At 39.8% G+C, this 27,331-nt stretch overlaps 1 protein-coding gene across 1 annotated transcript in view; it reads right to left on the bottom strand.

The window, feature by feature from the left end:
* Positions 1-11,320: 11,320 nt before the first annotated feature.
* Positions 11,321-27,331, bottom strand: part of tmtopsb (teleost multiple tissue opsin b) — a 29,278-nt gene continuing 13,267 nt past the window's right edge. Inside the window, exons 3-4 of the mRNA XM_085763441.1 lie at positions 19,109-19,342; positions 11,321-12,011 (exon numbers count right to left, since the gene is read on the bottom strand). Coding sequence (XP_085619567.1) covers positions 11,700-12,011; positions 19,109-19,342 — 546 coding nt within the window. The 3' untranslated portion in view covers positions 11,321-11,699. The remainder of the gene's footprint in view (positions 12,012-19,108; positions 19,343-27,331) is intronic.

Raw genomic sequence — 27,331 nt, 5'->3', positions numbered from 1 at the left:
AGAAATACAAAAGAGGAAGAATAGAGGTACGACACAGGACGCCGAATCAGCTGTGAGAGACCACAGAGGTTCCAGGGAGCTGATAAATATTCATAAAATTGGATTCCCGGAAGTTACATGCTTGTAGATTATTTTCCTTTTCAGAAACCTCCTTCAGCTCCTGTATAGTATATACAGCCAAAGATTCCAGTAATGTTACGTTCCTGGAAACCTTGGCTGTTTCTCAACCCCTCTTAAGCAACATTTTAGCTTTTGTCACTTTATTTCTGTGAATCCGAGTCAAACAGTGTTATAGCTCTTACACAAGGTTAACAGACAAGAGGGTAAAATAGAGTAGGCACAGATGATAAAGAGAGAGGGAACGGCTGCATTCAGTCAGGACCCTGAGAGGATATTGGTGAGTGTGTCTTTATGAGGTGAGGACGAGCAGCAGCGTCTGTCTCGATTGTTGTGATCAGGCGCGGGATGGAGAGAAGGGCAGAAAGGTGAGAGATGATGGATGGAAGTGAATGGCAGGACAATAAACAAGTGTCACGTGGCCCTGCACTCATGTTGCATGTGTGTGCCCAAGTATAGATCTGTATGTCTTTGTGCGTGTGCATAGCTGTTTGTGAGTAATGTTTTGTGATGAATATTCTCATTACTCACCGTGCACTTTGACATTTCCTTTGGGAGCTCATTCAGAGCTCCTGAGAGAGAAAAAAAGACAAAAAAGTGGATGAATGTGCGCATGCATATGTATGTGCATATGTGTGTTTAAGATGTCTTGTTTACAGTGTAAGCTCACAGCTGTGACTGCAGAGGAGCACATGGTCATTATACAACAAAAAGATGAGGGGACACTGAGGCAAAAAAAAGAAAATGACACACAAAACATGTTTATACCATTGATGTTATGATGTAATCAAATAGATAAGAGAGCATCAAAAGAACATTTTGGGTCTAAAAGATAAATTCAAAGTTTTGGTTACCAGTGATTGCATAATATTCGTTAACTTTATTTGTGATTACTAATTTCCAATGTGCCATAAACAATCACATCTACTTAGTCTTACAACATTTGTAATCATAAAATGTTGTTTTGATCTGACTCTGCAGCAGCATAGGAATGGTGCCTTGCATGATTAATAGTAGAGTTGTTTATGAAGTTCTTTCCATTGCCTGACAGAATAAAAAAAGGGTGACAGTGAGAACCAAAATAGGAGTCTGGCTGTGTTTTGTTTCTCTGGCCTTTTGTTTATCAGATGTTGCCATCAGGGTTGAAATGCTTTAAACGCCTGCTGGACTGTTAAACAGCCTCCTGTAAACCTTTCTGATATCTGAATGAAGGTTAGCCAGTGTGCCATGAAATGTGTGTCACAATTAACAGAGGAGTTGATAAATACATGACGGTTGACCTGCTGGCACCAGCAGCATCCATGCAAATTTATTAAATTCTAATTCATATCGATCACATTTGAGTATTGGAGAAACGACAGGATATTGGCTCTTGTGGTCAAACTGAGTCCACTGACTGGAGATAGAATAGGATGCACTGAGTTGACCTCCACAGTTCATTAACAGAGTCAGCAATTTAGCCCCCTCCTCATCATGAAATGATGGTATGCACACTTGATGTATTTGATGATATCTGGTAACTGACAGTGGCGTGGCCAATTGTTGAAAAACGTATGCTAAAGGGCCCCCTGGGAGCCAAAACGCATGTTAAAGTGCCCTGATGGGAGCCACGTGTGCCCTTTTTTTTCCTTTTCGTCCCTGCCCTTCAAAAAGTCTGTGCACCCCACTGGTAACTGATACCAGTTACATAAAGCTTGTTGTTCTCTGCAGTTTTACATTAACTTGGTTAACAGTACAGTGATTATATGAGACTGAAGGAGAAGGACCTCAGCAATGGCTATAGTCCCTGCTTACACATTCAAATGTTCCTGTAATGGATCATTTCACAAACTGTAAAAACAAGCAGTCACATAATTCATGTCAGGCTCCTAGCTATCAATGCTGGGAAATATGTTGGTTTTATGTGGTTTAACTATTAGATTTAGTACTGCCTTTCACTCTCTGTCTCTGTCTCTGTCTCTGTCTCTGTCTCTCTCTCTCTCTCTCTCTCAATTCAATTCAATTCAAATTTTCAAATTTTCTTTATTGGCATGGATGTTACGAATACTAAGGGCCGGATTTACTAAGATCTCAGATAGCGGACGCTATATTGTTTGCTCCCGCTATAATATTGCGTGTTTGGTTAGTGCACGCAAAACAGGTGATCTACTAAGAGTAACCCGCTAAATGAAAACACGTGCAAACCGCAATATGAGGGTTTTGCGCGTCGTAATCGTTTCCGCCATGGAGAGAGTGGACAGAGAGCTGGACGGACGAAGGGACAGAATGACATTTGATCCGATGCATACAATGACAGCATGTGTGTTCATCTCTCTCGCGCTCTGTTTAGATAAATAAACACAAATCGCTACAGGGCCCAACTCGTCATATAGTGACGAACAGGCAGCAGCTGCAGCGACAATCACACACCTGTAATATGTGTGTGCCGCCCATGATCGAGTGGATTAATAGAGAGCTCAGGTGGGACACACGGATCTAAACACTCTGACCACCGACCAGAGGGATTAAAGACGGGTGAAGGCAGTGGTGACGTGTCTCAGTCCGGGACCGGGACTGAGAGACGGAGCTGAGCAGCCAGGTGAGAGGAGAGGAGAGGAGAGGAGAGGAGAGGTGAGGATCGCACCGCAGGACAGACGTGCCCCGTGCGTAACGGCGCGTAAAAGACTTTTAACACGGCTGAAAAACTGTTACAAAATTACCCAGACGTGAGGAAATGCAGAGATGTAAGATCACGGGGCTCTGACAGGTATCAAATCAATAAACGCATAAGTTTTGGCAAAGTTGTATCAGTACGTGGTTTTCAGACGTGGTGAATAAAGACGCAAAAACAGCCACCGCTATCTCTTCCTGGTTTGGTAAATCACATTGCACGCGCTAAATAAATCTATTTGCATCTACTCCTCCCAGTATTTAGCACGTTCTGGCTGAAACGCCCATATTTACATATTCATCAAGGCAAACACGCTAAATGGATCGCACGTGCTATTCTGCCCGTGTGAGGGACGCAATCCTCGGTGCGTCCGGTTAGTAGATCAGTTTCCACATGTGTTTGCGCGTGCAATCACGTTTGCACACGTTTTAATACACGCAAACCTTTAGTAAATCCGGCCCTCAGTTGCCAAAGCATCAAGAATCAATGAAACAAAACAAATACAATTAGTTTCCTTTTTTCATTTTCAAGACAAGAAGTTTCTCATACGGTACCTCAAATACAACTCACAAATATTATCTCAAATATTTCCCTCGCTCTCTCTCTATTGTTTCAGTGAATCTCCTACAGTAAGAAGTAACTGAAGGGGAATTTGCCATTTTTGTCACTAAGTTTATACCATAGTCTGATATGACTGAACAAAGTAATTCATCTCATTAGAAGACACACTGTTACGCTGTCCTGAGAGACAGTCTTCAAAATGATGACTAGCATCAATCTTATATTCCTCAGTTCAAGCCTTACTTGTCACTGAAGCCTTCCTTGTATCCCTCAAGGCTCAATAACAGGCCCCTGCTATTTATAGTCTATAACATTTTTTTCTTTACTGAGCATATCAATGTCTGCTTCGATGCTGATGATACGAACGGAAATGCCACTTAGGCTATGATTCAAACTATATGGATACATAGGAAATCTAATTCGTCCAGTATATCATACTTTGACTTTTAATAGCTGATTGTAATACAAAACACAAACTGAACCCTTACACTGAGCAAACAATCCACTACACTATCCATACTGTATTGTAGAGATAGGCTCATGCTACTGCCATGACCCTTGAACTACTGAATATGACTTATCATTTCATCAGAACTGATGTCAGACTCTGAAATAAACCTAGAAAAACAGTTTAACCTATTTTAATTTCTCTAGTCTGAGCTCTATCCTCCTCATCTCTCACTCATTATTTCCTTGTAACACCCTCTCACTTTGGTTCTGTGCAAGATTTGTCATTAATCTCATAATTTGTTTTTAGAATAATTTCTTTGCCATAAATAGCTGTATTTATCACTTCATTTTCAACACCCATAATCCTACTTTTCCTATCAAGAGCTAATGCGCACAGGGGAGAGAAATCAATTTTCTACCCTGACAACATGAACCATACTACACCTCTGTCTGAATGAGAAGTGGTTGTGTTATGGATTTCTCATCAACAGTAGAAGGAAGAAGTGATCAGGGTTCAGGTAGAGGTTTGTTTATTTACTGTAAAAGCAACACAGTTATCACAGAAAAACAGGTAAAAACGCTTGATTTCATATGTTATCAGCCGTATGCACTCTGCAGATTAAAGTCCTCATACTTCCACTTGAGATCGACGTATCCAGTTATTGTGTCCTGTGCTGCAATACATTCTGAGGTCCTCACCGATTTCATTATCTGACAGCACCAGTCACCATAACTGATCACACATCGATAAGTCAATCCAGGCTCTCCCTAGCTCATACACTTAAAAGTAGCAGTGTTTGCAGCATATGACCAGTTACTAAAAACATCACGTCTACTGGCAGCAGAGTGGCATATTGTACAGGCAAAGAACAAACTCAAATATTACTTTGTGAATATGCAAGATAACACATTACTGTCCATTCAGGCACAAGTAGATTTAACTATAATTGCATTTGTGTATTCCATTAAATTAGAAATGTAAATTAGTATTCTCATAGTGCGTACAATAATTGTGGCCTTTTTCTTTCAGCTGCAACCTTGGCGGTGTCAAATGGACTTGGCAGCAAATAAAGAAAATAAATATAAAAACATATTAATTCAGTGTGTTATAGGCTTATCTTGTAAGTACAACAAGTACAAAGCTTTAGTGCTTTAGTCTCTGCTGTAGACGAATGTTGGAACATAAGAGCGCACACTGAAATGGCTTTGACGTTGTTTGTAGGCGAATTAAATAAACCGAAGACAGGAGGGGGCCCTCCTACACAAACGTGATCTCCTGCTGAGGAGCCGGTCTTCTGCAATAATGAGAGTTGCCTCTTAATTGGAAGAAGTAGGAGTGAGCGTCTCCTCAGAGAGGAAAGAAGTGGATGCTCCCAACAGGCCACATTTGTGACCAAACATTTCTGGGGGCTCTCAGATAGATAGGAAAAGCCCACTCAGGAGCTGCCTCCAGATCTAAATACCTCCTGTGGGGTTTCTCTGTTTAAAAGAAATGCTGTTGACCTAAGTTCGGTTGGTAGTTGGTGCAGCAACATCCACAACATCATGGTAAATAATGTAGCCCGGACTGTGTGTTTGTTGTGTGTCAATGGTTTCAAGATAACATGAGACATGAGGCAGGAGACACACAAATTTATATTATTTTGTACTATTTTGTTGTGACGTTGCTGGTAATGTGTACCCCCCTTGAATATCATTATGTGTTTTGTTTGTTTTGGAGCTGGTAACATGAGCTTCAAGTCTAAGAGAAAGTAGCATAGCCTACTGTAACTGCAGAGTAAGGACTTGTTAGGGGTTGAACTTGCGTCACAGCAGGGGCCTGTGGTACGTATACGCCAAGGGTAAAACACTTGAACATCCCAGCTCTATAGAGCCATTGAACAAGGACCATTTTTAGTTGGAGGTATCTCCTCTTGTGTAAGAGGTGTTGGTGTGAGAGGTGTTAGGCTAATGGTTTGTGTGAATCTCTGCTCTTTGTGACTTAAAAAGTTGAAAACCCCAGGGAGATCTAAAAGTATTTTTTTCTACCATCGCAGAACAAACTTAAGCTTTTATAACAAAGTGCACAAAACTATCCTGAAAGCTGATCCTTTGTCTCAGGACAACCAAACCACTGAGGAGCCACACTAGAGATTCCCAGTTTGTTTTGGGAGTTTCCTCCGTCTCCTTCTCTGCAAATAGTTTCACTCACTTGATCCAATGTGACATTAATCCTGAAATAGTAACGATTATAAAAACCAATATGAATCTCAGTCCTTTATTTATCATGCAGCTAATGAGGATGTATGTAGTGATTAAGTGGAGATACAATCAATCCAATTTACAACAGAGTTGGAGGAGGGACACGCTAAGGACATGTCAAGTAACTATTAATAATGGAGGTGTTTTCCTATAGTTCCTATTTCTCAATAAGATGACGCTGGAAATTAGCTCATTTATCTTTTCTGATTAACCAGTGTGTGTTTGAGGGAGACCAGTGTTTGTGTTAGTATATGCTGCAATCACTTTCTGTGGATGTTTCTGAGTGAGAAACCAGTCCATCTCATTTAAAATTGCTTATGGTGAACATGGATATTTATTTATTTATCATTTAATCGTTAATAAAAAGGACTTAGTGAACTACTTCATGTTCATCACGTTTGCAGCCGTGGGGCAAAGATTTGCAGGACACTACTGATGATCTTTAGGTCCTATGAAAGTCTGCACACAATACTGTGACTGTTGTCTGTAACAACATCTATTGCACGTCTGTCCGTCCTGGGTGAGGGATCCCTCCTCTGTTGCTCACCCTGAGGTTTCTTCAATTTTTCCCTGTTAAAAGGGGTTTCTATGGAGCTTTTCCTCAGTCGATGTGAGGGCCTAAGGGCAGAGGATGTTGTTGTGATGCCATGTAAAGCTCTTTGAGACAAACTGTTTGTAAAAACAGGCTATACAAATAAAATTGCCTTGCCTTGCCTTGCCTTGCCTTGCCTTGCAGCTTCATTGTTCCTCCAGAAACCTACCATTATTCCTTTGGTGTGATAGTACCAACAGTACTGGGGAAATCACTTTGAAAACAGCAATTACTTTGCACTGTAAAAAGTTAAACTACAGAGAAGTGAAGGGAGAAATGAAGTTAACTGAAGCTACTAAAACTAGTTCACTAAAACAACATTGAAATTGAGAATATACACATGATGCAAAATTATGAAAAATAAACAAATAAATAACAGAAAAGTTGCAATGTTGCTAATTAATAAATAAATGGGGCTGATTAGTGAAGATGCTAAAATAAGAAGAAATCTGTCCTGAAGTCTACTTTTATAGCCTATACAGTTAATAGTTTTAATCAATCATCAATCATTTATTTACTACCACTGTGTGCACATGTGAATTGAACCCACACATACTGTATGTTTTCCTCTAGCTACTCCCCAAACAGATAACTGCTAAGCTATCAGTGCAGGGCAGCAGTTAGCTTGATTACGCACAACTCATACACACAGTACGAGTGTACACACAACTACTGTAGTATCAATTAGCATCATCATGGCTCTCAGAACAACAACAATAGAAGATATGGTCATGACCCCCAACTGACATGGCGACCAGTGTATGGGTGGAAGTGCAGTAGCATGGTGACTCATAATGCACAAGCACACGGGAGCCTAGCAGGACTTTGTAAAACATGAATCTGCATCTCTCACTTTAGTGAAGGAAGCACCTGTGAAACATCCCCACACTCTCCCTGAGCTGTAAAATCCAGCAGACACCTACGCGGGTGGCAGCTTTGACGAGTGGTGCAACTCTCACTTGCTTTCAATCCTGCTGCCATGATGGCGATGTGCAATGAGAGGAAATGGAGTTTGAAGTCAAACCGGGACATACATGCATTAAATATCATGACCTGATAATATCTAAGAGCCTAAAAGTCTCCCGCTGTGATTCCTCTCTTTAGCATAATGAGAAAAGTGGCTATCCTGGAGGCTACTGCTAACACTGAGAGCTCCCATTCCCATGTTGATAATTACGCTGCTCTGAACTTAGCATGTCCTGTGTGAGGCCTACTTCATCAGCTGGATCTCTCGGGGTGGAGAGGGGTCCAAGGATGGGTGACAAAAATATTTTTCTTGCACAAATTAAACCTAGCCATCCTTCAGAAACCACATAAACCAAGGATAAGGACGCACAAACAGAGCAAGTTTGAGTGTGTTCGAGACCGAAATATGAACACAGCCAGAAGGCGTTCTGGGCTCATGTATGACACTAAGAAATGAGATTACAGGAATTAATTTTGTGTCGTGCTGTGAGATCAAATTTGATTGGCCAACACTTTTTTATTTTATTTATTTGAACATCATAATTTAAGATTCTCCTCTAACTTTGAAGTGCATAAACTCTGAGTAAATTAGGTAAAGATCTACACTTGAAATGCAAAAATCTTACATAACCAGTTGAAGCTGAGCAGTTTTACGCCTGCTACCCCAATTTGTAACATTTATTGCCTGCAACTGCTCAGTAGTACTGTATAATTTGATTAAAGGGTGCACTGTGTCCTGACAGTCCATCACAACGGTATCACTTTATTACACAGTCTGATATAAAGGCCAGCGCAATAGTTTCTGATGCCTGAAACGATATCAGATAATCAGTTTATATTTAATCTGTTTTTGATTATATAATCAGAGGCTCTGCAAATGATAAAGACATGGGCGCTTCACTCCTTAGTCATAACACATAAATTATATACCAGACAAGCACACCCAAGAAATCCATTTGAAGGATTAGTTTAGTCAAATTACAAAACCTACAGTATAGCAGTTTTCAGTGCTGCTCTGTGCAAAATATTTATTGTCAGTCTGTGACTGCAGTAAGTTAGTCTGCTGATCATCAGTTAGTTACTACAGTTTTGGAAAGGCCAAATCATTTCTTGAAATAACTGAGCTCTTTTCACCAAAGACTCAAACCTTTTACATAGCTAAAGGAACCTTAAAGTTCCTTTGTACCACACAAACACAGATTGTACCACAGATCCCATATGATAAAGGTTTGTCCTATAGAGATTCCTACTTTCTGCTTTTTTATTTCAGGAAGTGTTGAATAAATGAAATGTGGAATGAATTATTCCCCTTTTTGTTAGGAAGCCCTGGGAATCTCATCAAAGACCCCGGGGGGTCCCTGGACCTCACTTTGAGAGCCACTCAAAGGGGAAATACTGCATTTTCCAACTGTGGGACAGAGTATGCAGGATTCACTCAAAGAAAGTGCAATGTGTTTGTGTGTGGTAATGTGTTTTCATAGGTATTTGGACAATAGAGCTCAGAGGACTAAGATTCAGCAGACTCAGGTTGCCCAGATAACACCTGAATAATAAGACAAATACTGCACCTTCAACCCATTATTACAACTAGGTGTTTAAATATGCTAATTTTGCATAAACCTTGCAGTTGCTGAGATTCACAGCAAAATGTAAAAATCAGTAAAATCAGCCAAACACACACTGAGCATGAATTAGTCACTGTCTGTGGACTATAGCCAATTAAAGGCACTGGGACAAAATGTGCTTAAACCCCAGTGTATGTGTCTTCTTGTGCTTGACAAGGTCCTGCATAATGTTTCAAAAGGAAATCAATGTGTATTTTAAGTGCTTGGAACGTACTGAATGTAAAGATGCATTACGACACACACAACACTTACAGTTTATTCTGAGCAGCTGCACAGATGTAAATTGACACGTTATTGACTTGTGACATGTTTGTTCGTAGCCATCGGTTCATTATTCATTCATGGATGACAGCTGTAATATTCTACTCCAACGCTCCAAATGCTGTTTGTTTCTCCCAGAGACCAAGGCTGTGATTTAGAATGTTAATCTGCGTCCCTCCATGTAAATAATGCTCCTAAATCATGGATTATTCAACACAAGTGAAGATGACTGAGAAGAAAGAGAACGAGAGAAAGCAGCACTGAGACGAACACACATGAGACGCATACTTTGGGTGAAGTAGAGTAAATATTGAGACATCCAAATCTGCTTGTGACATGGTTTCATTTATGTTACAGAAGCAAAGCAAAAAACATCAGGAGACAACACAAAAAACACTTTTTCCACTAAACAAAGGGAAACAGCAGCGACATCTAGACACAACTCAAAACACTGAGATCTCCTTCACATGTCCCTCATAAAATGTTTTTGTTTTTTTTTGTTAGAAATTCCCACACACTGTCTTTTCTTGCAAAGGGAAGCGGCGTTTCGGTCCTTCATCAGGCAAACAGTTTTTTTGACAGTCTTAAATAAGGGAGTGGTTACACACGTGTAGCCCATTGTTGTCATGTTGTCAGAGTTTCAACCAAAAATATATTATAACAAAAATAATGAATTATCTAAAGAAATAGTTTCTCTCTTCTTTTTTTTAAGAAAAAGAAAAACTCTCTCTTTGTTATTTTCAAGTTTGTACTTCATAAAATGGTGAAATATCCCTTTAATGGCTTTCAGAGTAGTCCCAGTGCTGATGACAGAGAATAAAGGCATTAACAGAAAAAATCCCAGTTCTAAATTGCATAAAATTGTTTGACAAATTTTTAACACTCTGTATCAAATCCTCTAATATCAGGCATGGAAACAGGGTCAGGGAAAAAATGTTTAGCGCCTTCCTCAACCCAATTATCGTTGGGGGAAGAGGGGAAAATAGGGAATAATCCCACTGACAGCGCTACACACTGAAGCTGACAAAGTATCTCATTTTATTACTCACAAAATAAATATATGAATAAATAAATACACTGAGCAAGTTCATGAAATCTCTGTGCTTCTCCAATATGTTCCTGAATTATACCTCTGATTAAGAAATCACATTATTTAGCTGTCTAACAAAGATACCTCATCAATATAAGAAGGGGAAAAAACCTGACCTAGTTATATGGATGTACCTACATTATAATTTTTTTTTTAATATAATTGAATTACTGGGGGCAGAGTAAATGCAATTTCACGTCCTCCTCTCCTCGTGGTTCGTCTGAATCAGTAAAGTGCAATCGTGCTTATTTTCCGTGTCTGTTGCTAACATGCTAATAACGGCCTAATACTCATGCTAATTCTTAGCTGGTAGCTGACGTGTTCCCCCTCCTGCCCCCCTCCTCTGCACTCCACATTCATTAACAAATCTTCCAAAAATATACACATCTGAATCCACGCGAATAAAGGCTTGTTTTTTTTTTTATTGATTCCAAAAACACATAATTTCCAAAAGCTACTAAATGTATTTCCTTTGTCAATTGTGATTCTGTCCTTTTTTTAAAACATGATGTTTCGCAGAGCCCTCTCACTGTGAGTAATCACTTAAGTGGTTGCCCGCATTATGACTTACTTTTTTTCCTGTGTGTTTTTTCTTTGTTTGGTAAACCTGCAGTCATTAATTTTACCTCTTCACGTTGTCGGCATCGTTCCGACCCTGAAGCCCTGACCTGTCTCCACAGACTACACTACAAATGAATCATCCTGGTTCCCTAAATCCAACAAGAAACTAGACAAACTACTGCAAGTTTGTTTCACTTTGTGTGAGCTGTAATGCAACTCTTGTGCTCTTGTGTACACGGTGGATGTGACTACAGCAAGTACATTCTAATGGCAGGAGTCTGTAATGTTAACACGAAGCATGACAGCGTGTTTAGCCCTAGTCTTCATATCTTCCTTCTGCTTTGTATACACTTGCTTGTGGTGAGCAGGATGAGACTGGTATTTTGTGTGTTTTCCTGCGGCCGACCGCACCGGGCAATGATAATGTGCTGTGGGATTAAAAAGGTCCCAGCTTGTATTTAAGACGCCCACTGAGCTCACTTTGCGCTCGCTCTTTTCTACTATTAAGAGGATTTGTTTCTTAATTGGAGACCCGTGGCCCTTCTTGTTGTTCCCCCTCTAAACGTCGCTGTTCCTCTTCCGCTCTTATTCCCTGTAGTGAGCCACCAGTATCAGTTTGGGCTTGGGGCTGTTAGCAGCAGCAGTGGTGGGGTGGTGGAAAGCGTCGGAGCCTCTGTCCGATGGCGATGGCGACGGAGCCGTGCCATTGGCTCCCTGCGAGGACCTCTGGATGGAGTTGGGCGTGGGCATGGCGGAGGACGGGGCCGGAGCAGACACCGGGTGCTCTCTCTCTTGGCGTACGGTGCGGAGAGTCTTGGTCGGCCGCGAAAGTGTCTTTAAGGTGGAGCCTCGCTCGGGGGTGGAGCAGCTGAGGAACGCCCTGAAACACCTGTAAAACTACACACACACACACAAGTTGTATCATTAGCAACACTGTAGGTAATAAGAGCAGTGGTTGTCAAAGTAGAAACAATATTGGTTTTGACTCTTGTTATGACACAAGTTTAACCAGAAAAGACACAGTCATGAATACAGATGCTTTACTCAATAAAGCTGTTAATTAGATTGATTCATTCTAAAGTAAGAAGCAGAATCCAAAGGAACCCAGTCAGTGTGTTCAATTGCTCCTGCCAAATCAATAATTAAAAATTGACATGTGCAGCACCTGAACAAGAACTTCTTCATGCATCTTCATACTGCTGTGGTGATATGAAACAAATTTTCCTGTTATAGAAAACATAGAATAAATTACTTTTAGAAATAAAGTTTAGAGGCAAAAGAGCTGTTGTAGCAGCAGTCGTCATGTGGTAACGTGATATTTGGATCCCAGCCCTGCAGGTGGGTCAGCAAATCAAATCAATAAGGCAGCTATCAGATAAACCTTGCCAATCGATGGCATTGTTTACTTGGTTGTTATTTCACCCTCGGTCCACGATGACTGGAGCATCTAAATCAGTGGTTCCCAACCTTTCTGGCTCGTGACCCCATTTTGACATCACAAATTTCTGGCAACCCCCCGGTCAATCAAGATGTGCCAGCTCAGATATTTTTATGCTGCATTTTATTTGAACTCGATTTTAAAAAATTGCGAAAGTTAAAGTATAGAATACAGTTGTTCAGGATTGTGTGTGGCGTTTTTAATCATAATTTCAAAAGGAATAATAATTAGTTTAAAAAATATTTTTATCAGTATTTTTTTTTATCAATTACTAAACATTTCAGGCGACCCCATTTGAATTCCAGGCGACCCCACATGGGGTCTCGACCCCAAGGTTGAAAAACACTGATCTAAATGGATGGTTGGTTCGCAACAGGAAGAATTAAGAGGAAAAAGACAAGAGGCATAAATGAAAACTGTGCTCTGAAGAGGCTTTATCTGGCCTCTGTGAGATTGGGAGATGCTAGAAACCGCTGATAAAGGCGCCTATAGAGGGAGAAGAACCAGTGTGTGGAGAGAGAGGTTGATCATAGAAGACTAGACACTTTAGGATGAAGTAGCATGAGTAGTAACCGATCAGATCCAGTCCAGCGGGCAGCGCGCTCCCCTGGATAAACGTAGTGTACTTAGTATACTCTCCAGTTCCACACGTATACTTAAAGTCTACTACATTTCCCCAGGGCGCCGCAGATCAAACAGGCGTGCCGCATGAAACATGACACCTCGATGCATCTTATTACATCATCATGAGTATACTTTCCTCCAGCAGTGTTTTCCCCCTTTGAAATAAGTGACATCCAGTTACTGATATGACAAATTAGAGTGGTTTGTGGTGCTTTTAAAAACCGAGATACTCCAGCAGCTGGCTGACAATTCATCATATAGGAGCCAATTAATTTCTGTTACCCCCGAGGAGATTGTGCAGCTTTCAAAATTAGCTCTCCGTTTCAAATCTTCCAGTGTCTTAAATCCCAGTGTATTAATCTATTGGAGAGCTGTGCTTGAAAAAAAAAAGAATCTGTTGGTGTAAAAGCAAAAACCCCAAAGGAAACAGAAGGGATAGATGTGCAAAGTGGGGGTGGGAGGTGTGAAGGAGAAAGGGATGTCTGAGGTGAAGAGAGGGGAAAAAACAAAACAAGGAATGGAGGGACAGGACAAACTGATGTCATGAGGGATTACATGTGAAATCAGGCACAGATTGGATCTTAAGACTGAGGAGTGACCAAATCCTCACCTGCCACTGCAAATGTGTGTGTATGTGACTGTGTGTGTGTGTCTTTAAGGCAAACAGACATGTGATAGAACTGGGATATATCTGTGTGCTGTAATAATATGTGCATACATAATACATTTTTTAATCTCACTCAAATGTTAGGAATTCTTTGAGTCTTTGCTGAAGGAGAAAAGTTGGTGATTGGAAAAGGGAAGATGAAATTTAAAAAAAAAGCTGCTGGTAACAGATTTTCTGAGTGTGAGAGACAGTTTCTCCCGCTTGTGTTGCAGGCACAGCTTTCACATCACGGCCCCACTGAGTGTTACAGAGCCTCGACTCCACCAGGAAGCCCAAATAATGATGAGCAGAGGTATCAAGGCCACAGTGTGGTGTCGTCGCCTCTGCTGTCACCTCACTGACTGTAAAAAGACGGAGGGGCAGAGAAGTTACACATGATGGGACTGTCAACAGGTTCAGAGCTTTTGAATCAGAGCTGTGTCAGGCCAAGACAAAAGGAGAAAAACACTCAATAGTCCAAATGAGTGATTTTTCCAAAATTTCACCTCTTAGAAAAACACATTTTTGGGTCCCAGTCATCAGAAGATTGTTGAGGATCATATTCTACAAAGATACTTATTGTTTACATTATGTTCTGAAGGATGAATTCACCTTTTCGAGCCTCTTGACATTAAAATAAAGATAGAGATCAGTGACCATCTGGTTGCAATGTTAACTTGACTTGTGAAGTTTGTGACTGCATGTTTTTAAAGTAATAAAAAAACATTAAAACATGGGAATAAATAAATAATGATTAAATGATTCGTAGCACATGCCTACATCTGAACTGAAATTCTCATTTTATACCTTACGTGTAATTTTATTACTTGTGGAAGAAATATTCAGAATTTCTACTTAACTGAAAGTAATTCTTAGGAGGAGTAAAAGTAAAAGCACTCATCAGTCATATTGATGAGTGCCTCCATGTGCCCAGAGCTTTTACCAAATCAGGTGACATGGCCTTACAGAGTGGAACAGTCTACCACATGATCTCAGAAATGCTCCGACGTTGTGCCCCTTCAAAGCCAAACTTAAGACTTTTCTGTTTATCTGTGCATTTCCTTAAACGTCTTTGTGTGTGTGAATTTCTGTGTCTCAGTATCTATTGCTGTTTACTTTAATATGTTGTCCTACAGGTATCTCTATGGAAAGCACTCTGAACTGCTTATGCATCAGGTGCTATATAAATAAATTTAAATCAAATTGAATTTTAATTGAATAAGTCTCATCTTAAAGCAGAAGTAAGCGATGCTAACTTCTTGTCAGCTTAATTTTGATTATGATTATTATTACTATATAAATGTGTACATCACTTTGACTTTAAAGCTGGTAAAAGCACTAACTACCTGGTACTGTAACACTGCAAGTAAAGTAACTGAGTAAATGTCCTGTTAGGTTATACCCACAACTGATTTTTGTCTCCTGTATCTCCACCTATAATCAGTAGCTGATATCTGAAATGAAACATACACATTTAGAAAGTGGAGATTCACTCAAAAATAATTGACAACATTTTACAGCAAAACAACATCTCCAGTTGTTCCCCAGGAGAAGAACTTGTGTGAAACCCGTCACGTTGTGCAGAGAAATAACTAACAAAGTCAGTATTGCTGAGCTCAGGTCCGGGGCGTGAATCTGCGCAGCGCTTGAAGTCTTCAACTCGCCTCAACACACTGCTGCCATAGTTATGGGCTGGGAGGAACTGAAGACTGAAAGCGCCACACAGCGCGGCCATGCAGCGTTTATCTGTGGACCCTGAAAGTTCATTTAGCAGCTTAATCATCCACACTCACACATCATGCAACCCCACAAAATAACTTGACTGTGGCACCTGCAGAGACGGCGCTGTCGTAACAAGTCAGCCATCAAAGAGAGTTAAATGTCTCACAAGCTCAAAAGTGACAGACAGGCAGTCCAACATGGAAAAAAAAGACCTGGGAGACAGACGGAGGTAGAGGTAGATAAAAAGAGACAGAGACAGATAAAAGAGTGTGTGAATGTTTGAGAGAAGAAGGAAAGGTCACCATCACACTGTGTCGTTCCCTGATAGTAGCATCACATGCTAATCAAAATCAAAGCTCCGCTGCCTTTTGGAGATGAAAAAGAGCTTCCTCCCTCCTCCACCTACCTGTCACCTTTCTTTTTCCCACCTGTCTTTCATCTCTGTGTCCTTCCCACAGTGCCTTTTTTCACTCATTACCACTTTTACTAGGTTTATGTTTTCCTCTTTAGTCTTCCTTCCCTAGCCCTTTTTTTTCCCAACTTTCACTCTTCTGTTAACATTGTTTCTCTTTCTTTACACTCTTCTTTCCCCCGTAGTTTACTTTTGCTCCTCTCATACAAATATCTGTCTCCTTCATTCCTCCACTGACCTTGCATGCTTTCTTTTGTTTCTCTTTACTTTTCTACTTTCACTCATATCCTCTTTCTTTCCTAACTCATTCCATCCTTTTTACCGTTCATTTGTTCTCTCTTTATGTTTCTCCTTTTTTCTTGCCACTAAATGTTTCTCATTGCATTCTTTTCATAACAGAACATTTCCATAACACTGTCATAGTTAAAATAAAATTTAAAAAATGTTGCAGTGAAATACAGAGTATGTGTTGTAACGGTAAAAAGAATTGATGATGTTGGATGCCTTTAAATGGTCTAATTCCAGCACTTGTGCATGTGTTTTACTGGATGCTGTTTTAAAGTTTCAAAGCCATTATCCACTAGTTCACATGGTGAATCACTTTGTCTTATTGTAAAAAAGTATCAAAGCTCACAGTTACAGCTCTGTTTTGTGTTTTTCCTGTGTCCTTTTCTCCTAAAATGATCAAGGGAGGGTTTCATTTTGTTTTAAAAAAAAAAATCTGCATATCACACATAATCTGAGTAACCTCTAGTTTCCTGTGGCGCGATGTCTCCTCTGTCATTGTCTGACATACAGTAACTCTGCATGCAAATGTTTTGAAGAGCAGAAGTACAATCTGATGTAACTTAATGCTCTCTCAGGTGAGGTCAACTACCATCAGCAGCACAGGTAATGACTGTGAAATGTTGGAAAAGCTGACAAAGAGAAGTGGAAAGGCTTTGTTTTACTTTCAGAGAGAGAAAATAATGTGACAAATGTACAAAGCAGTGAAGAATCAGGTCCTTGTGTTTGTTTACAGTTATACACTAATCTCCTAATGACTGTGGTAATGATTTATTGATGGTTTAACACTGCACAAAGCACACTACAGTCGGCTCTGTTGGCCTCAGGAAGGTCAGCGGAGTTAACTAGATGCTTTCCTCTTTCATCAGTGTCTTTTTTTCTTTTTTTCTTTGTCCTTGAATGGCAGCGATGAGTATCATGACCTCACAGTGGGTGGGAGGAGGGATGGGTGTTATGCATTGACGCAGTTATGCGCAGTTATGGCTCTGACAGCATGATAATAATGTCAGGTCTGTGTCTTTAATCTGCACGTTTGTGTGCATGTGCGATTGCGTGTGTGTTTGTAGCTGGATAGTTGTGAGTGTGTGTGTGAGAGGTGTAAATGAGGAGCCGGCAGATGGAGGAGGAGGTCTGTTTGTACCTACATTAACTTCCCCCGGGGTGTGACTCTCATATAACTTCAATTACTGGTCTGGATGTCTGACACTTGGTCTAAATAAGGGAGAGCAGATAATTACACAGAACACCTAGTGTACTCTAGTTTAGTTTAGTTTAGTTTGACATATCTAAACTAAACTAGCACAGGACAGTATTAACATTTAATAAATACTTTATAACACTGTAATTACTGTAATTTATAAAACTGTAATTACTTAATTACTGTAATTACTACAGGGAAAACAGGTAGTAAGACTGTGTGATGCAGAACACTTGACTCACTCTAGTTTAGTTTAATTTAGTTTATTATTATTTTAGTCATTAAGTTTTTCAAAAATGTTTTCAAACTGTCAGTTTTAAATAAATCCGAGTAGACTTTAGCCTTTCAATTTCTTCATACTGATCTTCAACAATTCTAGTATTTTCCAACCATTTCATACTCTTCATTATTGTTTCATCTCTTCAAGATTGCTTCAGCAGTTTCTTCGCTTAATTCAGCATTGTTTTAACAATTTATTCAGCTCATTCAGCTTTCAGCATTCACCCGTATTTCCTTCAGGAAATGCATTCTCTAGTTTAATTTAGTTTGGTTTGGTTTAATTTAGCATTTCCAAGCACTGGATAGTATGAATGCTTTATAACGCACTATAATGACTTTTATAATAGATGAATTACACTTGACTCACTCTACTTTGGTTCAGTAGTGTATTATTTTTAAGCACTAGCATTATAAACATTTAATAAATGCTTTATAACCCACTATAGTGTAGTTATAAGCAGATAAAACAAAATCTTTGTCTCATTTGTAAGTTTTGCTATTAGTGTTAGGAGCATAGTAGGTGTTAATAATACAAGAGGTTATAATTCATCCTCTGAGAAGAACTGCTCCTTCAAAGCAGGATGCTGCAGTGATAAAGAATAACTAGAACGAGCTAGATGGTTTGCATGAGAAAGTGAGAGAGAAAGGAAAGCACAACAAATTGGTTTCTTTTTGATGCCAAACTCATAAAGTTTCTTCGAGGCTTTTAAAGCTTACATTAGCAATAGAAAAACAGACTAGCTCCTTTAAATATGTATTTATTTGCAGCAGCCTCATCCTATGGATGCCCACTGGAGTTTTAGCTGTTGACAAATGCATGAATAAACACTTACATCTGCTTACAACTATAATATACTGTGTTAATAATACTTGTATACCCCTCCTTCCCATCTATGGAGATAATTAGTCCCAGTATGGTTTTCTGTGCTCATTGTTGAAGAACCCTGCAGTGTAAAGTTGTTGTCTGGCGGCCGGCCAGTTCAGGTTCTATCTCAGGCTCATGCTTATCACAGGCTGGACTGGGTAAAGTTTGGCATTACTGATAAAGTTGGCGAGACTGTATTTGCCGATCTCCTGCACATCTGTCCCCCGACTAAGCAGGTGTTTCATGCAGCTGTGCCAACGTTGGCTACAGTAAACAATGCACACAACTCACATCTGTACACACCACAGCAGATCGGACCAGACACAAAAACTAAGGAACATGAGAGAGACTACTACCGTATAGGTTTACATACAAAGAGGCTGTTTTGCTGACAGTGCTCTCTCTCATCCAGGATGTGTGATAATGAGAAAAGAGGCAGGACACACACAAGACACAGAGCAGAGGGGTGGAGGTGGAGGTGGAGGTGGAGGTGGAGGAAGAAGCAGTAAGACGAGAATGCCTCACCTGTTTGTTCATGAATATATAGATAAAGGGGTTGATGACAGTGGAAAACTTGGCCAGCAGCGACGGCGTGATGCTTGCCTCGGGAGTGATGAGGTCACGGGGGCCAAAGGTCGCCAGCAGAGCCACGACCCCGTACGGCAGCCAGCAGACCAGGTAGCCCACCACCATGGTGACGACCATCACCAGCACCCGCTGCTCCCTGCGCCGCGTCACCACCGAGCTCACGCTGCGGACCTGAGAGAAAGGACACAGAGACTGATTTGGTGCACTGGAACAACAAACACAATAAACTTAAGAGAGAAGGAGAGAGATGATGATGACTCAGCTATTTAAAGAGCCCTAATTCTTCTCTGTCCCCGAGTTGTGTATCTGAGGCCAGTTTATATACAACACCGTGAACAAACTGCTCCCTGGTTCCCACCAAGCTGAAAACATGAGCTCCATTGTCTGAGCAGTCTTATTGTCTTAACAGCTGATTAAGTCGATCGTCCAGAAACTTATCTAAAATGGATTTAATGCTTTATTGTGTCATGCGTGACTGTATATAAGGATGTATAATGGATACATCTGGGATTTGGGCTGAACAAAGCAACACATCTTCTTGGACTGTGGTTATTTATGGCATGATATTTTGAAAATAATGGTTAGTTGTAGCAAGACTCTGGTCTATAAACAACAGGGAATTAGTTTCATTTGAGTTATAATTTTTGCAAAACTACGAGCCTTTTAATGCAGTGCCACTACTTGATTAAAAGAAAAAAAACATTATGTAAAATTAAATTATATATATATATATATGGTATAAAATATAAAAGTGTAATATAATATTTTCTCCAGGAAACAATAAACTTTTCTCGCATAACATACTGAATTACATAAATTACATTATTTTAAGAGATTATGACTTTTTCTTTAACATTACTTTACTCTTAAATCTCAGATTCACCACAGTGGCTTTACTGTAATACTCACTGTTACCATCCCAGGGTTGTGACCTGACCAATCAGTTAGTCACAACCATAGCTGAGTGTTAAAGCCAATGATGAATGGCCTCAGGACACAGCTAATAGATTTTGGCTCTAAATAATTCCCAAAGCCTGTGAGGGAGCCAACAAGAAAACTCTTAACTTTTCCTTAGAAAGTAAAGGCTTCTGCCCTCTGGCACCGACACCATCAGCCTATCTGCTCCAGCTTCATCTGTGCGTTCACCTCTATGGTGTGCCATATTTCAAACTGTCCCAAATCAGTGAGTAGGAAATAGAGGTTCACATTAAATCTCTCTGGCAGTGAATATGCACCGGGGCTGATTTGTGCGGGGATCAGACTATCACAAATCAGCTCGGAAAAATGCCTTGACTTAACAAACACAAAAATGCCCACAGAGGGGAATGATGCATTCCCAGCACATCATAATAATGAACAACTCTGCTTTTGTCTGTGATTTAGAAAACCAATAAATGGCATTATAACTAAGAAGTGTGCGCATAACAATAATAAAGTTTTTGATCCTAGTTACAGAATCAGTGAGGTTGAAACAACAAAGGAGACATCCCTGTGCTCCTAAATAAATCTGACTGGTCTTGCACTCCTATATAGAATCCATTGATGCGAAAAACAAAAGAATAAAAAAAAACAGGTGGAAAGAAATTCATCTATTATATAGTAAACCCTCACACCCAGCACATACTGTAATATGCAATATACTGTAAACTCAACCAATAAGTTAGCAGCCAAGGTGCTCCCCACAGCTCTGCACAGATTCACATCATCCCAAGAGAACTTCTATAAGCGGTCCAGCCTGAAAATCCTGGATTAAGAAACAGTCTGCCGTAGCGCTCATTCGTAGAACTCAAGCACAACCAAGCACCTGAGTGACAGGAAAGATAGATCAGTGACTCCATTGATAGATTTCCCCCGACAACTGAACTAAATCTAAATATAAATTTCCATTGCCAGGCGCCGCAAAGGCTGAACTGACATTTAAACCCACACAATCACGTCCTCATCCACCAACACAAATACTGCATTCAGAAACTCCTACATAACGGTAAAATCATTTTATAGTCAAAAATAAGCTACAATGAGAGATGATAGAGGCAGAGAAAGACTTAGGTTAATCATTTGAACTTGCACATCAATAGCAAACTCAGTTACAAGAGACGACGTACCCGGCGCCTCCGATGCCAACTCTCTTCTGGCCAAAGTAGCTACTGGCTGTTTAAACAGTCAGCAAGCATCAGTTCAGTTTGCATGTGACTCATGTAAATGAGTAAGACCCAGCTATACACACCATCTGTATAGCTGTATAGGGTTGAGTAGCCCTTAAAGGCAATTTAGACATTTTGAGGTTCATCATGGCGGTGAGTAACCCTGTTTTGTATTTTAACCCTTCTGTACCATTATTTTCCAGCAGAAAGTCCTCAAATGTGGACTGAATGATAGTTGAAAAAGCTGCTTTTACTTTTTCACCAAATTTGTGTTGTTGTACAACTGCAGATGCCAGATACAAGTACAGACATTTTCTGCATCATATCAACAATCTTTGAAGAATTCAAAAGTAAAAAGATAAAGTTGAAAAGTAATGTGTTTTTTGAACAACACCTATTTGCAACTTTATCACTACAAGAAGTATACAGAAGTGCAAGTGGTATGTTTGCTGTGATTCTTACATGACAAATAAAATAAGCTTTAACCATAATTTTGCCTGAAAGTCACTCCAAGAAATCATAGATGAGCAGTATGTGTGGAATTAAAATCTGCACTGAAATTGTTAACTCTTAGACCACAGATTAACAGTTCTTTCAGTATCGATTGGAACCAAACAGAAAAGGCTTAGTCTTAACCTGCAGTGTACTGTACTGTATACCAACAATCTATAACGGTGTTTGACTGTCTTGTCAGATTGGAGATGCTGCCATCTTTTCCATAAGGTCTGAGCCACCCTTTGAACAATGACTTGACACCTGAACCACCCTGTCCATGTTAGTGTAGGCAAACCGCACCCTCTCAATCCATGTGACAGCTGCTGTGTCAGCCGGATGTGGTCGAGGGTGTCGGGGATGTTTCAAGAATATTTCAGACCTACAGCAGCCGCCGCCTGGAGACATTTTTACTGTCAGAGAACGGAGGGTGTGGCAAAAAAAAAAAAAAAAACTGTAATACATTCTGACATGTGACAGTGTCAGGTCAGTAAGGGACCAGAGACTGTCACATGATCAAGGACATGCTCCTTCCTCTAGCTTGGTTTACCAGACATCAGGGATGCAGCACATGGGACCAAGAACAGTGCAAATAAAAAATAAAGGGTGGTGTTTCCTCCTCCTAAAAGATACTTTGTAACACGATCTGGTAAAATAGATCTGTACCTCAATCTTTATGCTAAAATAAGATAAATTAAGATAAGCTAAGAGCCTGCTGTTTCTAGCATCATATTCTGTTGTCATTATCAAACTATTTTATGGCTTAAGACATAAGAGGATTTAGGAATATACATCTATTTATTTGTTTTTCATTTCCTTTAAAATGTAGTTTGATCAGGTCTTCAGAGTGGAAACTTTTTGTTTTGCATTTGCCCAGTTGAACCAAGGGCAGATCTCCGAATCAGTCCTCATGCCCAGTCGTCCTAAGTGAAACAAATTTAAAAAGCAGCCACTGAATCACTGGTAGGAACTGAATAGGTGCAAAGTCTTCGGCCCGATTGTCCATCATACTGAAGGGAAGGACAGAGGGGACAAAGTTTGTACTAAAGTTTGAAGTTGTACTCTGAATCTTAAATTAACATCTTAGCGGCTGCAGAGATAGAAGTTCCCCAGAGGTGTGAAGAAAGTCTGAAAGGAAGAGAGCTGCTGTCGCTGACGCTGAGGTGTTTTCAGCAAGTCACAAGATTTTGTGGTGCATGGGTAAAAAGTGAAGATCATGGCAATATAATCTAATCTTTCTTCTTACATGACGAATGTCAATTAACATACAGGGAAGTCTGACACCAAGTGGCTTTTTCCCCCTTTTTGCAGAAACACATCAACCCACCTGAGAGAGAACCAGAGAGGACGGAAAAAAAAAGTTGTGCTGAAGTAAGTGATAACCAAGATTGGTGTAAACCACAGGGACAGATTCAGACAGGACTGAGGAGAGGTGTCAGGTCCAAAAGGCAGTGAGGTTGTCATGAAAGTAAAACTTCACAGTTATTAGTTGCTGTATGTGTCCTGGTGTGATTGCTCCAGGCCACAGTGAACTCCCTAAACAACGAATTTCCGCAAGTTAAACAAAAAAAAAAATCCAATGTCATACTTTTTCATGTTTATCTTTGTTGTATCTGATGTGTTGTCATTTTCCAATACCGAGTCACTGTAGCATCCACTCTGGCCTCAGAGGAGGGTGTATCTCTGTAACAGTGGAAAGTAAACAGCTTTCTATGCTAATTTTGGCTATAAAGCATTAGCAAAACTTACAAACAGCTCCTTCAAGTATAAAGCATAAAAATGTTCTTAATTTCAAAGTAAATGAAGCATAACATGAAACTGAAGTTTTTGAGTAAATGTTATGAAGTAAAAAGACACATGTCTCTCTGAAATATAGTGAGGTATGAAGCAGCAGAAAAGGAAAAACTAGTACAAGTGCAAGTATAGTTTTTCAGGAAATCAAAGACCTATTGATTTAAAAAGTTTCACAAATTTAATCAGGGCATTCTGTCCCAGTTGTAAACTTCAACATTGTAAAGTATATTTTGATGTGTTTGAAAAAACAAAAAAAACCCTTTTGCAATCTGTACTACTCATATTGTCAATAAAATCTTCATTTTCACTGTAGGTCACACCAAAGCTGCCATGGTGCAGAGGAAGCAGCACTGCAGCTGTTCTGTTCTGTCACAAGATGTTCTGTTTGCAAATAAAGTCTATATCATCTGTGATAGGAAAGAAAGAGAAACAAATCACAGTGCTCAAAGAGAAATATGTAGATTCATGCGCAACTGCTTCATAATGTACATTAATGCTAAAATATTTTAAACACAGTGCTGCAAGATTTTTTAATAACAATAAAAGGATTATGAATATCAAATAAAAACGAGTAAAGCTCACACACAGAGGGGAAAAACTTGCTTGCCTCCTTCAGTTTCTTACTGTTGCGTGCAATGTGTCTCAGATTTCAGCATACAGTGCATGCAAGATTTAATCACATTCAGCCAAACTCTGGAAATGAGTTTTAAATATATGTGTATGTGTGCATTTGCTCTGCAAGGGAGAAAAATGCATGCTGTATAAGCAAGGGATTATCTTCCCCTTAGGTAACTTTACACCTATAGACTGCAGAGACAACACATAAACCCAGACCCCCACCCCTCTGACACACACACACACACACACACACACACACACTGAGCCCTGCACATATACAGTATGCAGACAGCGGAGCAAAATGAAACACAGTCTCTGCCCGATGCCAATCTCAATCACCTTGAGCCTTTTATCTTGTCTCTGTCTCCACATAAAGTTGTATTTTGTTGTGGTTAATTAACTAATTTGCCAAAGATCCTCAGAATTTAAAACCACCTCATCGTGGCAATGCCATGAATATGATTAGAATAGTGATCAGTTCATTAACTCAAGTTGTTATCTACGACTCTTGTTTTCAGATTCTGTCAACATGTTTGCTCTAATGAGCTGAATCTCTTATCAGGTTGGTAATTTAGATGATAGTTTAATGAAAATGGATCACCACCAGTGATTAATTCAGTGTGTTGTTGGACTTTGTTGTGCACAGCTTCCATCGAACTGAGACACTAACCCATGAGACAAAGATAGTAATCTGTAGAGAGACTTGTGGGTCTACTGAGACTAACACAAAAACAAAATTGGGCTTTATCAAGCATCAAAATCACAAACACCTTCTCCACTGTCCCTCAGTGTCATTATGTGGCACAAAAACTGCATGTTGATGTAGTTTGTTTATTCCGCCTGGAAGTTTATTTGATGCGATCAAAAGTAATAGAAAAATGAATGTGACTGATCAGCATCAACAGTTTAGAAACCAAACAGTGTCGAAGAATATTCATTTCTAAAATGGTTCCTTTAAACCTCCAAGAGTCTGTTTTTAGACACTTTATGGGCGGTGCAATGAGCTCTGAATGCAGCACTTACATTATGAAGTTGATGTGAAATTAGCAAACACTCCCAGATGACTTTTCATTTGTTGCTCATCACTTACAAAGTCATTTACAAGCCGCTTTTATGTTACAAAAGCTGCTGTGTCTGGTACAGTAAAAGTGAGACTGAACAGGAACTGTAATATTAACTAAAAAAAAAAGGGAAAAAAAGCATCTCTAGCTTTACATAAATAGACGCACACTGCCATGAGTCATGTAATGACTGTATGAACTATTAGAAATAGCTTTCACTTTATTATACATACTCAACAGTTAGGCACTTTTTTTTTCTGACAGCAAAAACTTCAACAATGGGTGCATTGTCATCGATCAAGGAGATATACAGTATATGAAATGAATTTCAAATAGTAAGCATACAGATTCTTAATAATTAAATATCATCAGTAAAGACCTGGCTGTCTGGTATTAACATTGATAATAGCAAAGGGCCAAGGAATGATCCCTGAGGCTCTACCTGAGAGAAATGGCCTATAAAGTTCTGTTTTTTCAAAGGGTTTATAAGTTGTGTCTAAGTTTATTGATACATGCATAATATACATAGCAGCATAGAAGTTATAAGTGATTAACAGAGCCATTTCTTGAATTTCAGTGATGTAACAAAGTCTCACTTGCTGACATGCTGTATTCACCTGGCACTCAGAAAGCTGCATGAGATGAGGAATTACTGGCCTCCTGTTCCAATCATGAGCAAGTGATCACATCTGCCATGAATGTTTTTGAATGTTTAATTAGATCTTTTTTTGGACACATTCAAAAGTTGAGGCAGAGGCTGAAGTTTGGATTCGTAAAAATTATACCCCACAGACATGCACCATTTGATCATCATACAACCGTGAAACATGCATTGATAGAGGAGGGAACAGGTGCAATTGGAGCAACAACCACTTGCCACTTTTCCTTCTGGGGGCAATCTTTGCAATTTTTAGGGGGAAATTTCAACCTACTTTTGACTTTCTGATCAATTCAGCTTTCATACTTTCACATTTGCAAAAAAAAGGGAAAAGAAAGAAAAGAAAAAAAAAAGCACACACACAAAAAAAAGTTCAGTGTGCTTCCAGGCATGGAGGAAAACCCACAGTGGTATGGCACATGGACTAGCAAATGGTGTGAGAAATTAAATGTGCAAACAGCATAATGCATCAACACGCAGGACTCACTGACACAAACAGATTGATCCATCCCACACAAAGTTGAGGAAAGACATATGACGCACATTCGAACAGAGACGCGCTGTACGCATGAAGCTGCCAAGCGGATACGCATAAGAGAAGTAATGTATCATCACAACGTATCAACATCATGCAAATGCAGTCAGCGGTCACACTTGCCCACTTATTGTGCTTTACTTGTTATCCACACACCACCACACAGACACACAGCCAGGAGTCTGGAACAGTTTTACGTTTTCACTTTAGTTTCTCATTTCAACTGACCACTTCAATTTGATTTGGTATATGACTGTGTGTGCGTTTTTCATTTAACATGTCTGAGGCTTATTACACATGAGACGCACCGAGTCTAAAAATATCATCGACAACTTTCAGAACCTGCTGTTTGTAATTTGCGTGTAATTGTAGAATGTTAACTCCTCCTCAGGTCATTTAAACACCCACGTTCCTGAAACAATATGAAGGCATGCTCTCTGTGTCATCATAGCTACACACGCACCCGGAGAGAGAAACACATACACACACCACTAAATGAAGAGATTTTGTCTCTTGTGATTAGCTGACAGTGGGTGCGGAGGTCTGTAGCCTTGAGGTTCAGAGAAGCGCCTCGGCTGAATTTAATGAAGACAGTCGTCTATAATCCTGTCATTAACACCAGCCTGAACACAGAGCCTCTGTGCTGCTCTATACTCCCGTTCCAAATGATTAATTTCAGCAACTCGACTCCTTTGAAATTCTTCCTTCTCTTACAGTAGCTACCAAAAAGTGCAGCTCCAAACTTTCCTCTAACCCACTGTTTCCTCAGTGATGTGTCACTGCATCTCTTAACTCCTCCATAGTCAGAACCAGTCCGACTGAAACAATCATCACAGACAAACAACCTGTAATATTAGA

Source organism: Trachurus japonicus, chromosome 20 (assembly GCF_045865225.1).
Source record: "Trachurus japonicus isolate A0001 chromosome 20, Traja_1.0".
Classification (NCBI taxonomy): domain Eukaryota; kingdom Metazoa; phylum Chordata; class Actinopteri; order Carangiformes; family Carangidae; genus Trachurus; species Trachurus japonicus.
Note: the sequence above shows the minus strand (reverse complement) of the source record. Positions and strands in the feature narration are given on the sequence as shown.